Raw genomic sequence first — 16,451 nt, forward strand, 5'->3', positions numbered from 1 at the left:
ACGCATTTGCGTTACCTTAAGTGGCGAAGAAAATTCAAGGCATGCGCATTTTGATTGTTGCCATGACAACCGTTATCAGCGGATGATTTAAGTTATTTTTAGGTTAGTTGCATGCTTTTGTAATTAAATTGCATTTATGTTAGTTATATATTTTTTTGTATACGCTTATAGTTTTAAGTACATCGTTTTTTAAGTAGTTTTTTTAAACCTGTTTTCGACCGATTATTTTAAACGATTCATTTTATTTTCTTAGTGTTTGATGCATTTAAAATTAAACATTGTTAATTAATAGATCTGTTCCTAATGAATCTGAGAAAATTTTGTTGACAAATTCTTGAGATATTACATAAATTAAGAAAGATATTTTTTAGTGCCCATTAAACGTTCAGTGACTATTATCAGTAATCATATTATTAAAAAAATGCTTTGTTTCAGTAAAAAATATTATTATATTAACTGCAGATTAATCATTTACACTTTAATTTAAAGCATAAATTCTACGAGAGGTAACAGAAAATTAGAGAGATACATATCACGTTATGACTGAAGGCCTTTATAATATTATGAGTGAATTATATGACTATCAAAATTTGAAGTTTTAAAATGTTTTGCTGAAGAATCTATTAAAGTTGGAATTGCGTAAAATATTTAATGGTACGACCGGAGTTTAACCCCCTGCTTTGCGAAATTTTTAAAAATCTTCAACAACGGCCTTGTGAAATGTTCAAAAGCAAAGGAGCAGATGTTTAATCATAGTGCATAATAACGATTGCTAGCTTTGGCGCGTTACAGCAACTTGGCGAAGAAGGGGGTTAAACTCCGGTTCAAGCTATTTAATTATTAAAATTTAAACGAACATTAAGATTGGCGAACCGGCTGGTCGCCAAAGGCGGCTAGTTTTATAATAAATTTAAACATTCTTTACTAGAAACAGAATACTTTACGAAATTTTTAACACTTCATGTAGATAGAAAGAAAAGAAGACCTAAAGTATTAGTTTTATGTCTTTATTCGAGATTCAAACTATTTCTTTATATGTTAATTTATTATTTTTCAAAACATAAAAATTCAGATTTTTCTAAAATATAAAATGCCATCTTAAGATAATTTCTGGAGAGATGATAGAATTACAATTTATACAATATTCATATATAATACTTTCTCGAAAGTATCAGGCTTCGTATCTTCTCAGATTGGAGTTTGTCGTGTACTAATATTTCTCATAAGTTAATCAACAGAAATAATAATACGGCAGTAAATATTTTTAATATCATTAATGACTCAATATGAAACAAAAGTAAATTAAAAGATCTCATCCAACTTTATTTTAAAACAACGTTACAATTTCTTTTTAAATACTCAGAAACAATGCTTTCTATTCTTAAAATAATTGTACAAACACCCCAAAAAAAGTTTTACAAAAATTTGTACTTTATTTTGTTCTTAAAGATCTTTATAAAACAATTATTTTTAAAAAGAGAAAATACAATTGACTTCTATCTCTTTAGAGAACTTTATGAATATTTTAAATGAAAATACTAAAAACAGAAGTTCATAAAAACGCAACATATCGCAACATTTTACCTCATTAAAAATTTACAACATTATTATATATTTACGAGAGGAAACCAGCAATCATAAGCACACAGCGCCAATGAAAATTTCCATCACTGTATATTGTTGGGTTTTTACAATGTTGACTGTTTTCATACTGATGAGTAGCTGTATGACCTCCGCGCAACAGAGCGAGGTAAAAGTGCGTCCCTTTCGCAAGCTTCTTTTTCGTTTTTCTTTTTCAAAGCTCCAAAGAAAATATACAACAACAGTAAACCAAGCTGTAAAAGAAAATATCAAATGTAACTTCAATTTTAAAAATTTTTAACACAGTAATTACCACAAAACAAAGAACTGGTTGAGCCTGCTGGGCCACAGGAAATAATTGACTTTATAGTGCATGCAAAATCATAAAAATATATACATACTAATTATTGACAAAAATGTTTTGAAAAAGCTGTTGAAAATCATTTTTGAACAAGAAACAAGTGCGTCTCCGACGGTATCTTAAATCAAAACAGAATGCCAGACCGGGTGAAATATACTTCATTCAAAACACGAACGTGTCTGTTCCTTCTGTTTATTCGCACTTGCATGCTGTTGTCAGCACGGTTACGAGCATAGTAAAATAGTATGAAATTTTTCAGACTACAATTTTTGTTCAACATATAATTTTATTTATTTTTATAACTTTTATAAAAATACACGGATAATTACGAAAAGGGAAAGCAACATTTCCAGAAATTATGATATACAATCCCATGTAGAAGATGCCCAAATCCAGGATTCTGTGGAGAATACGTGCCCGAATTTAGCGATTTGTCATCAAATAGTTCAGCTCTGAGTAATAAGTCATAAATAAAAAAAAAGAATAAATTACCAAACATAAGACCAACAAATTTATTTTATTTGGAAGGCTACATTTTGCCAGTTACTTAGCAATTACATGGCCAGTATGAATCATCGCTACGTTGCAGATGAAAACGCAAAATATTTCAAGTGAAGCATGTGTCATTCATACGTACCGAAAGAATATATTACTAGTGAGACACATTTGCTTCACATAGTGATTAATTTGTAGTAATCGATAATCTTTAACTATCGGATAAAGTTCAGACAACAAGTAAAAAGGAGGTATAAAGTATTAAGTAAAAAGTATTGATTTTCGCGTTCCTTAAAATTAAGAATTCTGAACAATCTTAAATATATTTCAGCAACTTGATCTAAACAAAATACGGTGCATTGACCACGTTTTACAGATATTCAAAAATAATTTAATTCAATTATAGATCTGAAAATTTGTTTAACGTGTACTTACAAAACCTGCTTCAAGAGCAAATATTACGACAGTTCCCATTCTGTAGCCTGTTGTGTCCAGTAGGAGACCTCCTAGTGATGGACCGATAAAAGCTCTGAAAAAAGAATGCATAACTATATTTTGCTGCGCATTCTTCAAAGCCACATTTAATATAATATGATTTCTTGGGTCATGCTAAGAGAACTGAAATATTAACCTGAGAGTAACATCATTTGGGAAAGTTTTATTAGTATATGTATCAAAATTAAGACAACTAAGGATTTTATTCAAATTAATAACGAAACATAAGAAATATATTTATAGAACTTCATGATAAAATTTCTAGCGACAGAATATACGTATTTTTATTCAATATTTGAGCATGCGAACCGTAATTGCAACACATCCTTGTTTCACCTTCCAGATAATCAAAATGATATTTGACATTGAATATAATGAATGCTATTCTTACAGCATATAAAAAAGTGTATGTCGCATATAAATGTCTGTAAAATTTGGTATAAATCAGCATATCCAAAAGTTCTTTACATTAAACCAAAATATACATAGAAGGAATTTCTTTGCGTTATTAAAAAACTTGTATTTAAAAAAAAATTATCTACTTACTTTAATAATAATTATAAGAGGATTTGTCAGCAATCTTACTGAATTCATTCAATTAAAATATCCTCAAAAACAGACTAATTCATTATTTTTTTAATAAAAATCATTTTAACATGCTGAATTGTTTACTTACCCTGTAGAACAAGAAACTGAAAAGAGAGCCGATACCATGCCGTACGTAGCAAGATTATCTGGAAACCCTCTTAACCTGGAAAAATAATTAAAATATTAAAATCAAAAACAATTTTTAATGTTTTATCATCTGCTACATATGTTTAAGTACATTTTACATAGTTTTTATATAATTTGTGTCTCAACTTGACATATTATCCTACGACAAGTTTTAAAAAAAAGGGAAACAATTTTAATAAGCACTGTTAACTTTAATCTAGATTCTTTTGTGTTAAGCGAAGACCGTTCTAAGGGTTACTCATTTGCACCCGCATTCTAGATGTCCTAGTCAATAATACATTCTAAAGAAAGCTACTTTTCATTTCCTGACAGAACGTTAAATTTCTAAGATCAAAACTATTGTTTTTTTGCATGCTATACTTGGAAACTAAAATCATTGAACAATCAACTGTTTTTGCATTCTATACTTGGAAACTAAAATCATTGAACAATCAACTGTTTTTGCATGCTATACTTGGAAACTAAAATCATTGAACAATCAACTGTTTTTGCATGCTATACTTGGAAACTAAAATCATTGAACAATCAACTTTTTCATTATTTTAATACTTTTAGGTAATATCGAATAGAGTATTCAAGAATTAAAAGTAACAATCTACGAATGCAAGAATGCAATAAAAGAATTAGAAACTCCGAAAACATGAATTGAAAAACAATTTTGCATCGACATGGCCTCTGTTTTTAGAATAGTTTTAAAGGCTTTCGTTCATAAATTTGAAAATGCATCTTGGCTATTTTTTAAATTTCAAGAATCGCATAAAAAGAAAGGAGGGACATATTTAAAATAATAAAAAGATAGTCCGATTTTAAATATTCACCCACAAAAATTGGATTCATCAAAGCTCACAGAAGCAAAAATACAGTGGGGAAGGGGGGGGGGGTAATTCCCGTTTTAGACGAGGGCAATAGTGAGTCTGATCTGTTTATTCAGAGTTTCAGAGAGGCTCACAGAGAAATAATAAGCAAGGATCCTCAATCAAATGCAATTGAATTAAAATCATTTGTAGCTTTACTAGAAATGATTTATTACAAATCGCTTTATCAAAATGCTGTTTATCAAAAATTACGCACAGAAAACATTCGACATTTTGATACAACAGCTGGAATCACTAGCGACAAATGGAATTTTGTGATAACATATGACGTTTCAATATGATATATGCAAACAATGCTAGTTTGTTTTGTTTTTATCCGTTTCTAAATATAAAATTGAAAAAACTTACACGGTGTTTTGAAGCGCACCAACGAAAGAAGACACCAACTTCGCTGATAGACCAAACCCAATGACTACGAGGCTGCCAATTACTGTCCATATGGTGCTGTAAACAAAACATTTACGATCCGAGATTTCTTAATCACATTTACATCAAAATTTTCAGAGTTAGCCATCCCTATATTTATGATCATCTATTTTTAAAATTATTCACATTTAGATCAATTACTAGGTGCTTGCATGTATTTTAATCAGCGGCATTATTGGTAAACATGCGAAGTATCTTTATAAACAACAATGGTTTCAGGTTTTACCAATTTACTATGACTTTATTGTTAACATTTTGAAAGTTTCTCCTTTGGTATTATTGAGTTAATCAGTGTATAAAGACCTCAATCCTGGAACTCTCTAAATTGCATTTTCAACATTCATTGCTTTTTGTTTGTTTATTTGTTTGATTTGAAGAAATCTGCCGCCGAAACCCATCAGACACTTTTAGAAACTTATGGTGATGCTGCTTCGTCATATCGCAATTGTCGGTTTTTTTTTCCAACGATTTAAGAGTGTCGATTTCGATGTCAATGACAAAAAAAAAATTCGAAAACAATCAATTGCAAGATTTATTGGACGAAAATAGGAAAACATTGTAGAAAATGATGGAAAATATTTTGATTGATATAAATGATACCAATTTTTCTCTATAAATGCCTTTTTAAAGTGAAAAAATTATCAAAATGCATGCAAGCACCTAATATTCAACATTACAAGAAGATTTGAATAAAATAGATCAAAGTAAAAACAATGATAATATTACTTACGCATTAAATGGTAAAAATGGAACAGGACCAATGAAAAGGAGACCAATGCATACCATTATTGAACCAGTAACATTAATAAGTAATGGATTGGTCTGAAAGAAAAACGATAGTTATCAGTTGTAGACAATTATATTGCATTCATATTCATATCCCAACAATAGATAAGCCATCAGAATTAAAAATACATTAAAATTTGAAAGATTAAAAACATATTTCATGGTCTGCAATTCTCTGAAGAAAAGACATTTTAAACAATTAGCCATGCCCCGGTTCAAAAAAAAAAACCTTTTAAATTTCTGAAATATTTCAAATGCTTCAAATTTTTAAAATACACAAGATAGTTCATGCTAGAGATGAGCATTAAGTCGATCGCGATCGACTGGTGGACCACCAAGACATTTTGGAGTGACGCCTTTACTAAGACCTAAGACGCGCATACTAAAAGAAACATTTATGGAACACCGAATAATTTCAAAAATTTTTCTGAAAAGTTGTTTAAAAATGAGTTGCATTAAACAGAGATATATTATGACGAAATAATAAGACTTCATTCCGAATTCAAGGGACGTTTTCAAGAATTTACTAGACTAGATCCAATTGTTATATTCATGTGTTACCCATTTGGCAATGTTGATGTGGAAGAAACAATTGAAAATATAAATTATGTATTCTCTGTATTTCTTGAAGAAAACGAAGTTTTTCTCTTTCAAATTGGCAACATTTTAAAAGCACGTAGCTCAGAACCCAAGAATTACTTTTGATATCTAATGAACGAGCTAAAATAACCTAATTTTAGAAAATTGCACATCATTTAACATCGTTCTTCGGCTCTACCTGTGTGAATCTGCATTTTCAACAATTAATATAATTAAGATAACACATCTTTCCCGTCTCACAAACGACCACTTAGAATCCAGTGAAAGATTAATAGTTAGTAATTATATACCGAGATATTCACGATTGCAGGACAGTATGCAGACTAAGTCTACTAACGACGAGAACTAAAAATGATGAAAATGGTCCATTTTCTATATCTATAGTATCTCTATAGAAATCTATAGTATTTTGAATTGTTTGATATTAAATACATCATTTGATATTATTATGTTTGTATCTTTCTATTATTATGTTTGTAGTTATGTAAGTACATACTTCGTATTTACTATTAAGTTATAGTAAATACTGTAGCCCCTTTTTTTTTTAACTCACCACATCTACGCCACTGGGTGGAGTACAACACCTTGAAAAAATTAAAAATATCCTTTTCCCTGGAAAAGTCTGCCCACCCTGGCTTATGCCACTGTTCTCTCATGTGCAATGGAATAGCCTTAAGGGGAGGAAGATGCAATTCACGCTTCCTTGATTTTTTATTTTTATATTTCAGTTTAGCAATTCTTAAAGTGACAGACATTATTCCCAGGAATATCCTTTTGGTATTTACTATAAATTTATATTCCTTAATTCCTTTAATCAAGTGGTCACAGATAAAATCACTTCAAACGAAGGAAATAATGTTTATGGCAGTTCGTTAATCTTGATATTCCGATTACAAAGTGTAAAGTAATCTGTTTTGTAATATTTCATTTTCAGAAGCTCAATGTTCATTACTAATTTAATTCTCGTATTTAAATATCTGAAGTCAAATCTGCATCAGTTGTGTTTGGATATCAATGCTTTAATTAAGTTGGCTGATCGTGGAAAGTCAAGTGTGTCCAATTCAAAGACGGATTAGGCGTGGAATTTTGATTGAATATTCATTAAATAGTCGGATTCTTAAGAATAGATTTGATAATGTTTAAAATCATTTTCCTTGCAATTTGAGAATCTGAAAATCAAAACTGACCGCTCTCCAGTGGTTTTAATTTCTTTCCTTCAACAAAAATACGTTAGGCAGCTCTTAATACTGTTATTTGATTCTCTGATACCTGAACGGGAAGTCGAATGTTACTATGCCTATTACCTGGGCCTCAGAAGAAAAAAAATGGATTTAAGGAAATTGATTCTCTTGAAATTCAATCTAAGCCTTCTTCAACAATACTTGTTAAATGTAGGTCAGTTTCCTCCGTTAGAATATAAAATTAGAAAGAAAAGATTATTCGACAGCTGCGTAAAAGATACTGTCCTCGGAAATGTTTTCTAACATTCATTTAATATCACATTTGATCAAAAATTTCTTAAATAATGGACGATTTGTCATAAAACTTGTATAGGTTTTACAGAAAGTGCTTTTTATAACTTTTTATTTTATAATTGTTTTTATTTGCAATTTGAACGACGCAGTTCAAGTATTCAAGTTTCACGTATACAGTTCACGTATCAGGGATCATGTATGCAGTTTGGATTTTGCATAATCCACTTCAAGTTACCCGACTTGAGAATTAGACCGGTTAGACCAAATTTTTTAATTTTTGTTTTAAATTGGAAAGATATCCCGTATACAGTGGCGGATTTACAACTAGGCAGACTAAGTAGTTGCCTAGGGTTGCTTGATTGAGATGGGGGGCATAAAAGAGTCGATTTTTAAAATTTTATTTCTCTAATTACCAAATATATATTAGTAAAAATCAAAAATTGTTTGAAAATGGTAAAATATTAGGATTATATAACACTTAATCAAGTACAATTGATCAGGCTCCTATATATTTCATTACTTTCACTTAGTTATTAGAATATCTAGAAACATCGAGCCTTTGCTGCAATAATTTTGTGTGCACAAACTTATTGAAGCATTGCCATGAAGTCAGGACTCATAATAGATAAAGATATATATTTACACAAAATAAATAAAAAAAGTTTAACATATAATAAATCATTAATGGGCGGGAATGTGAAACTGAATTGAACTGGAACTGAAACCATCTGATTAAAAAAGGAATTTCATCATGTGCACAGCCTGAAACAAAATTTGACACAGATATACAAGATTAATAACAAAACAATGCTCCAAATTCTTTTATCATGCTTGTTACATTTTTTACTTAGACAACTAGTCCAGCCTTTGACATATTTGGTCCAAAACTTCCTGACGGTCAACATTCTAATTATGAAACCATACACTAAATTTGATCCTTCTAGTTCTTTGAATTATCCTCTTGCATTATCCACACGGGCGGGGAGACATTTCCCCCACACAAATTTTGTTCAAAATTTGAAACATTCGTCACTTTGGTGAGAAAATGACATACTGAATTTAATCAATCTAACTCTTTTTAGGAGTCATTAAAAAAGTCTCTTCTAATACGATGAATCATCGGATTAGAGGATACTTTACGAGTCATCGGATTAGAGGATACTTTACGAGTCATCGGATTAGAGGATACTTTATGAGTCATCGGACTCGGAGATCTAAAACGAGGTCATATATCAAAATCTCGACATATGTCAAATCTTTTTTCGTGAATAAGTAAATAAAAATTGAACAGTGAATCCTTTTGCTTTATATAACTGTATTATTTATGAACAATTAAACTTTCTTTAACTACTATTATTTATGTTTACAATCGTTATTGCAGCCTTCCATGAATGTTAAATCATAAGAAATTATGCTTTTTTTATTGTACATCAATAAAAACTATTCAGTGCAACATCAAATAAACAATCCTAAATGGATGTTTATTATGCAGAAAAAGTAGGTAATTTTAAGAAAAATTTACTACTATCTATGTTCAACCATTCAAAAACATCTAAGGTATTGTCATAATAAAAAGTAATTCACATGGGAAGAATTATCAATTTGATGCCATACTTACCCCTATATCACAGATTTTTCCCCATATTGGCGTTGTCAAGGCATAAATTGCTCCAGTGATAACAAAAATTACGCCAAGAATAACGGGAGTTAGATTGAACTGTAAAATATAACGCAAATTATTACCGAATCATTTGTCAAATTTAGTAAAAGTTACATACACTTACTAAATATAAATATATTATTAAACGTATTTTAATATACGTTTGATTTATTACGATTCGAAATGCAATTTACAATTAAGATAGCTGAAAAAAGTTCTGACGAGGGTGATTCATTTATGAAGACTTAAAATTCTTACAATTTTTAAAATACTTCTCAAAAATATTTCAATCTTATTTTTTTAACTCAAAAAGTAGTATAAAAATTAAGGCCTGAACTAGGCGAAATGATAAATTATAAAACAACACAATTAAGTTGCAAAAACAATACGATTAAATTTCGGTTTCATTAATACGAATGTTTAGAATAAAATTGAAAATTTTATCGCCATATATTTTGATTCTCACATTTTATAAAACTTCACGGATTTTTAGAAATCGATAGTTAACTACAACTGCTTTACAGAAATTTTTGGTGAAAATAAAATGAAATCTAAATTTTTGACACAATTTTTAATGAGAAACTTTATTTTGATTAAAACGCATTTAAAAAGTATTACCTTTTGTTGATAGAAAATTATGTACTGTTTGACAACGGATTGTAAAAACCTCCGCACTTTTGCGCATGTGTTAGGATGGGTTTAATTCGACAAAATAGGGGTGAGAAGATGAGAGGAAATGTTTACATTTAACAATGAAGACTCGCAGTTTTATGAGACGTAAACATTACAGTTAATTAGTAATACAAAAAGAAAAAGGTACTAATGCACAGTAAAATATTTCAGAGCAATTTTTATTTAATGTAAGTGGCATAAACATTAAATTATGAAGAATAAATAAAAAATTTCTGTTCTTAAAATTTGGTAATTACTTTTTTACAAAATAATGATAATCTTTTTTTTAATATTAAAATGCTTCTTTTTTATATGTTTATTAAGTTTTTAGGCAATATTTTAATTCCCCGTTTTCTGCTTCTTGGCCACAATATTTAATGATATTATGTAAAATTTTCTTCGTACCACTCATGAAAGGTTTTTTACCATTTGAAAAAGCCATATCAATACGAAATTTTGAGTTAAAATAAAATGCGGTCAGAAATAACACAACACTCACATATACGTGAAAAAAAAAAAAAAAAAAAAGTATATAATGGGGGAAATCCAAGGTCAAAGGTGAATACCGGAAATGCGCTTATCTTTCCGCGTCTCACCCCTTAATGAGATGGAATCGTCGAAATGTGGTAGTCTCAGAATCCGTTGACGAATAGTATTCGTTTCGAATATCTCAAATACAACAAAAAATTTAAAATCTTACAGTAAGATATTTTAAAAAATAATTTAAACTAAAAAATATAACGTATCTAATAAAGAAAAGAAAAAAAAAACGGTTTCTTTATTGATGTTACATGTTTAATTACTTTTTACAATTCGGAGGCATTCTTCCTGCTAGCTTAGATTTAATGGCCGTCAATGAAGAGTTAATTAACTCTATAAACCAAAAAAAAAAATATTTTAATTCGAAGGAGACTATAAATTTTCGCACAGGCAATCGATTTTACATCAAACGTAAATTGAAATTAAGTGCTATCATACCTGTCTGAGATGAGGTTCTAGAGTTGCAGAATTGAATCCAATGAAAAGCAAACATGTGATGATGGAAAATGTATAGGATATGATACCACCATCAAACAAAAACCCACACAAATTTCGTGAGCCACTAGGCCTTTCAGCATCTAAAAAGAAATTAATACATTTAGATTAATCGTAAGTCATATCACTGACTCTCCGACAAACCCGAAGGCACATGGATAAAGAAACCTGAATGACCGGAGCGCCGCAACAGCAACACTGGCGGGAACTGTGGTTGATTCCCAAGGCCATCACCGGCCATGGCACAACCCTTCCCGAAGGAAGTACGTCCCGTCATCGATGGGAGGAGCCAGATCCCTCACCTTTTTGTGTACCGTCTAGGGTGGCGAGATCCAACCAGCATACCGGAAGCATCTCATCCTCATTTCGAGGTACCCCCCAGGGGGTTTAGAGTAATCGTGATAAGATTCAAAGCTATTATAACTAATAACCCCGTATCCTTTAAATCGAAATAATGAACTACAAGAAATTTAATTTGAGATTAAACGCAAATTATTTTTTTTAATGCAGTTACGTCAATAGATCAAAGTGAAACTCAAACCAGAATGGATTTCACACAGTAAAAAATATGTTATTTGTTTTGACTATCGAGATGTCGCTGATATTGTGGATACACATTTCAATAAAGTAAGTATTACTTATTAGAAGAGTGAATACTTTGCTTTATTTGTAAAAAAACTATTGTTACAGAACTCGGAAGGGGCATATTAGCATATTATACTAAGATATGGTATACCATGATAATCATTAAAAATTTTAAAGAAAGACCTGGTTTGGAAACTGATAATACTGTTTCATTGCAAACTCTGTAAACTAAAAAAGCCTGCAGTAAATCGGAGAGAATAAGTTTGGATTGTATCCAAACAATTCTTACTTCATCCAGTAAAAGAAAACAAAGTCGAAAAGAGAAAGGGTCTAAATTTCCAAAAGTACTAGGGGAGGTAAGACATATATTAAATATGCTAAAATTATTTCCGTTCGATTTAGTAACTGTACCACCAATTTTTAAAGCCAAGCTAAGGACATCTGAAACAAATCTCATAATTTTAATCAGAGCAGTAAGAGTGCAGAATTTCTAAACAGTGGAGCAGCAGCGTAGGTAAATATTGTTCGTTCACCAGAAGTTGGCCCTTGGCTCCGCCCTCGTCACGTGGGATCAGACGATACTATTTCGATGATTTCGGAAGGAGAAAGTGATAAGTGTCAAGAAAGGTTGCCAACTGGCGATCGTTAGCTTTTACCCTTTTTTTATATTATCATTTCAGTGAGACAATTGACGAATTCCATGAGTTATTGACTGACATTCAACACACCACACAAAATGTACATCTTTTAACAGATTTTAGCCTTAATTTGTTGTCTTTTTCTAGCTGAAAACAATGCTGAATAAAATCTTTGTTTTCAGCTGATCAAAATAAATAAATAAAATCTAGCCATAAGGATATTTATTTTATATTAGCTTGGCATATGCTGTCTGTAATGTAAATAGCAATAACACTAACCACTTCTTTTAAAATTGGAAAATATTTTAAAAATTTTTTCATTACTGCATACCAAATTATCAAAGAAAATTTCTAAAAAGAGATAGACATCAATTTTATCAATGCTACTATATTTTATAAAAGAATTTATTATTTCATGTTTAATCTGTGCACTATTAAAAATAGATAGTCCTAATTTTAAAATAATATACAATACTTAGTATTGTCAACACTGAAATGTTGTTGCTGAAGTTGACATTTCCATTTATAAAATTTATTAAAAGTTGCAAAAAATATAAATTTGGTTTAAAATATATTTTTCTTAAATTTGATAAATAAGTTAGTTATTTTTTGGAATGAGACATAATTCAGAATCTAGTTATAATGAAGAATCCTGATTTAAATTATTTCATGAATAAAAATAGTATTTAAAAAAATTGCATTACCTTTGTAATATTAGAACTTGTATTTATTAGAACTTACTAATAAATAAAACATCAACTAGGCATTTATTCATACTGCTTGAACTGATTAAATTGTATTCAAATGTTTCTAATTAAAAATAACCAAGACATTCTTAACAAAGGAAATGAAAACTGTAGGAATTAGAATTAATGTCCATCGTCATAACTATCATCAGTGTCATCATCATTAAAATTGCTCTCGGTATCAGAATCCGAATTGATGCTAGCTCTCGAGTCTTAATATTTATTCCTCCCCCACCATTTCCAATCTCATAAGTCACCTCCTAACTTTAAAAATACAAAATAAACAGAGAAATATAGTATTCCAGACGCTGCCAAAGACTGGCGCCCAAACCGTCTATATCACCTTGTCCATCCCTCTCTACGCTAGGGGGTCGTCCAGAAAGTAAGGAACGATTGAATGCCATTATTCTTCTAACAACCTATATTTCAACAAAATATATCAAAACACAAAATTTATTTAAAACCATATTAAATCTAACACTGCTTTTGCATATTATTGACATTGAGAAACTTATCAAAAACTGACAACGTTTTTCAATGCCATTTTATACTGCAATTCATATTCATCTACCGCTAATGACAAATCAAGAAGTAATGCTTCTTTAAGCCTTTCATCACTATGGAAGCGTATTCACCAAAAAAAAAAAAAAAAGTCGTTTCATTTTTAGAAAAGGGTAAAAACAGTAAGAGATTTGGTCAAAAACGTCCCACGCTGCAATTTTTGTTTTGTTACTGCAGTAGCACACGGTCAAGTTATAACATGAACCGACACTAATCCTGTAGATAGCATTCCAGATAGTGCGCCGAAAAGTCTTTTTTCCAAAACTGACACTTTTTATCTTAAAAATATGCTTCCAAAGTGAGGAAGCGCTTAAAAGTAATAACTGCGTGACTTCCTGCCATCAATGAGTATAACATCGACATAGAAAACATGCGCCTCGTGCAGTTAAAGGTACCAAAATGTTATTTAGGTAGAAAAAAATAGCATTTGGTTTATATTGCTGTAAATAAAGTTTGCATTAATTTCTTTCTTTAATAGAAATATACTGAAACCTCATTTTCATTTTGAACAATCCTCATATATAAAACCTTATAAGACATAGAAAATTTAATCTTTTCTGTTTACCTGGCACTTCGGTGCACTGTAAATCTTCCAAATAATTTAAACAAATTCACTTCGTTTCATGAATCAGACGAATCCAATAAATAAAAAATATACATTACAATTCACTAAGCATTCATCGTTTCAAAAAAGATTTTAATCTCAACTGATTAATAAATAAAACATGTGCTTGAACATACATCGGCATGTTTTCCATTGACTTTCTGAATTATCGTAAAGGTGTTGGAATTCGTATCAGTAATTTTGCTAACGAAGATATTTGTTCCAACAATCTGAGCATCTCGTTTCAACCAATACTTTCGCTTTTAGCCCAAAAGTGAATTTTTAAAAATTTTATATGATGTATCTATGATGTAGTGCAGGAATATTTAAAAATATATATATATTTTTTCAATTTAATATAGCAGCATTTTTTAATGATTTAAATTAGAACTATACAACAAGTTTAACATTCATAATAAAACGCCATAATAAAAAAATAAAACACTATAATAAAGAAATAAAAAGAATTGTACTAACCTGTTTTTGGCAGTAAGAAACCCAAAATAATGCAACCTAAAAGAAGGAAACCTCCATTCACAACAAATGGAGTAACAAATCCACCAACCTATAAGAAGAAAGACGTTTAAGAAAGCAAACCAGGAAAAATTTGATTGGGAATTTTTTTAAAGTTAATTATGAGATGCAACTGAATAAACCATAGTTTTAATAACTTAAGTAATTGAATTTAGGTTAGATTGACCTACAGCGTCCTTCAATATTTTAAAACTATCTTAACACCAACAAATCCAACAATCTCGATTTTTATTAAATTTCATATTTAATAAATATTGTTTAAAAAATCGCAATCCATGAAAATTAATTCATGAGAAAGCTAGAAAATTGACCATAATTGAAACTGTCGTATTAGAGAGAAAAAATTTATTGTTGAAATATCTACACGAAACAATTTCAAAATAATGAGATTTTAAATTTCTCAGCATAAAATTCATGCTCAACTTTGAGCAACTGTAATTAACATTATTTTATTATGCTAAATGAAAGATGAAAAGCATATTAATATTCTAGACATTTATAAAATGTTTAAGTTTTAATGCAGAGTTCAAGCGCTATTTTGGACCTTAAATGTGCTCATTATTATAACCAGATCATATATGATGCAATTTTATCTTAAGAAAATTTTTACCTGGTACAAAGCACCACCAATAGTAGGACCAACAATTAAACCAAGACCAAAAGCAGTTTCCATTAGAGACTGAAAAAAAAATTAGAAAGTGACATAGATGTATTACACTTCAAAAATAAAAATACAATTTCAAATTATAGAGTAAATTAAGCTTATCATTTTAAGATTGACTAGTTAAGGATACTCGACCTCTTAAATACATATGAACAGAACTAAATGCCAACACGTTTCAGAATGACTTAAAACAAATAAAAAAGGAACATTTTACCGTTAACACTTCCATTTATAACAATTAAAATGAATATATTGTAAATTGATAATGAAATACTCCGTTTTTACCGCCGCATTACCAAGCGTTTCTTCTTGCAAATGGGTGAAGCAACTATCTTTATAATAACTTAATTCCTGTACACTCTAACAAAAAAAAAACACAATAAGACATTTTTTTTATATATTTTTATAGTACCTGTCATCTCTGAATCATATATATATTAGTCGCCTTTACCAATCCAACTTTATCAGTTTTAAACACATCTTTTACAATATTCTGCAGATTCTTAAGTAAGGGCTACTTTATTCTTGGACAAAAAACAAGGAAAACAGAAGCTTCTTTGTTCTAAAAAGCAGAAGCTAGATACTTAACATGTCGTGAGGTACGTTTCATTGAGCTAATAATGACATCCATGTTACGCGCCTAAACCAGTCGCAATTTTATGCTGATTCAGGGCCAGGTTAACATTTCCTAGCCTATCTGTTATAAGAAGGGCGGGAGTTTTTATCAAAATTAAAAAAAAACAACATGAAAACAGGGCTTTCATTACGCTCTTTTACTATAAATTGTAATGCGAGAGAGCGTACGTAGCAAGATTCTGAAATTAGCAATTCAACAATTCCCACCCATTTGGATATATTTTCAATCAATGAGGCTTCATGAAAAATAATTATTTTCAAACTACTTTAATCACGAACGTTTTCAC

General features: G+C 29.9%; 1 protein-coding gene across 3 annotated transcripts in view; it reads right to left on the reverse strand.

The window, feature by feature from the left end:
* Positions 1–1,079: 1,079 nt before the first annotated feature.
* LOC129960567 (MFS-type transporter SLC18B1-like) overlaps positions 1,080–16,451 on the reverse strand; it is a 93,523-nt gene continuing 78,151 nt past the window's right edge. For 2 of the 3 annotated variants that reach the window (XM_056074059.1, XM_056074060.1), the window contains exons 6-14: positions 15,475–15,543; positions 14,808–14,895; positions 11,140–11,279; positions 9,448–9,546; positions 5,699–5,790; positions 4,891–4,986; positions 3,609–3,683; positions 2,873–2,966; positions 1,080–1,835 (exon numbers count right to left, since the gene is read on the reverse strand). In XM_056074059.1, the coding sequence (XP_055930034.1) occupies positions 1,707–1,835; positions 2,873–2,966; positions 3,609–3,683; positions 4,891–4,986; positions 5,699–5,790; positions 9,448–9,546; positions 11,140–11,279; positions 14,808–14,895; positions 15,475–15,543 (882 nt within the window). In that variant the 3' untranslated portion in view covers positions 1,080–1,706. The remainder of the gene's footprint in view (positions 1,836–2,872; positions 2,967–3,608; positions 3,684–4,890; positions 4,987–5,698; positions 5,791–9,447; positions 9,547–11,139; positions 11,280–14,807; positions 14,896–15,474; positions 15,544–16,451) is intronic. The other variant, XM_056074058.1, reaches the window with a different exon arrangement.

This window comes from Argiope bruennichi, chromosome X2, assembly GCF_947563725.1.
Source record: "Argiope bruennichi chromosome X2, qqArgBrue1.1, whole genome shotgun sequence".
NCBI lineage: Eukaryota > Metazoa > Arthropoda > Arachnida > Araneae > Araneidae > Argiope > Argiope bruennichi.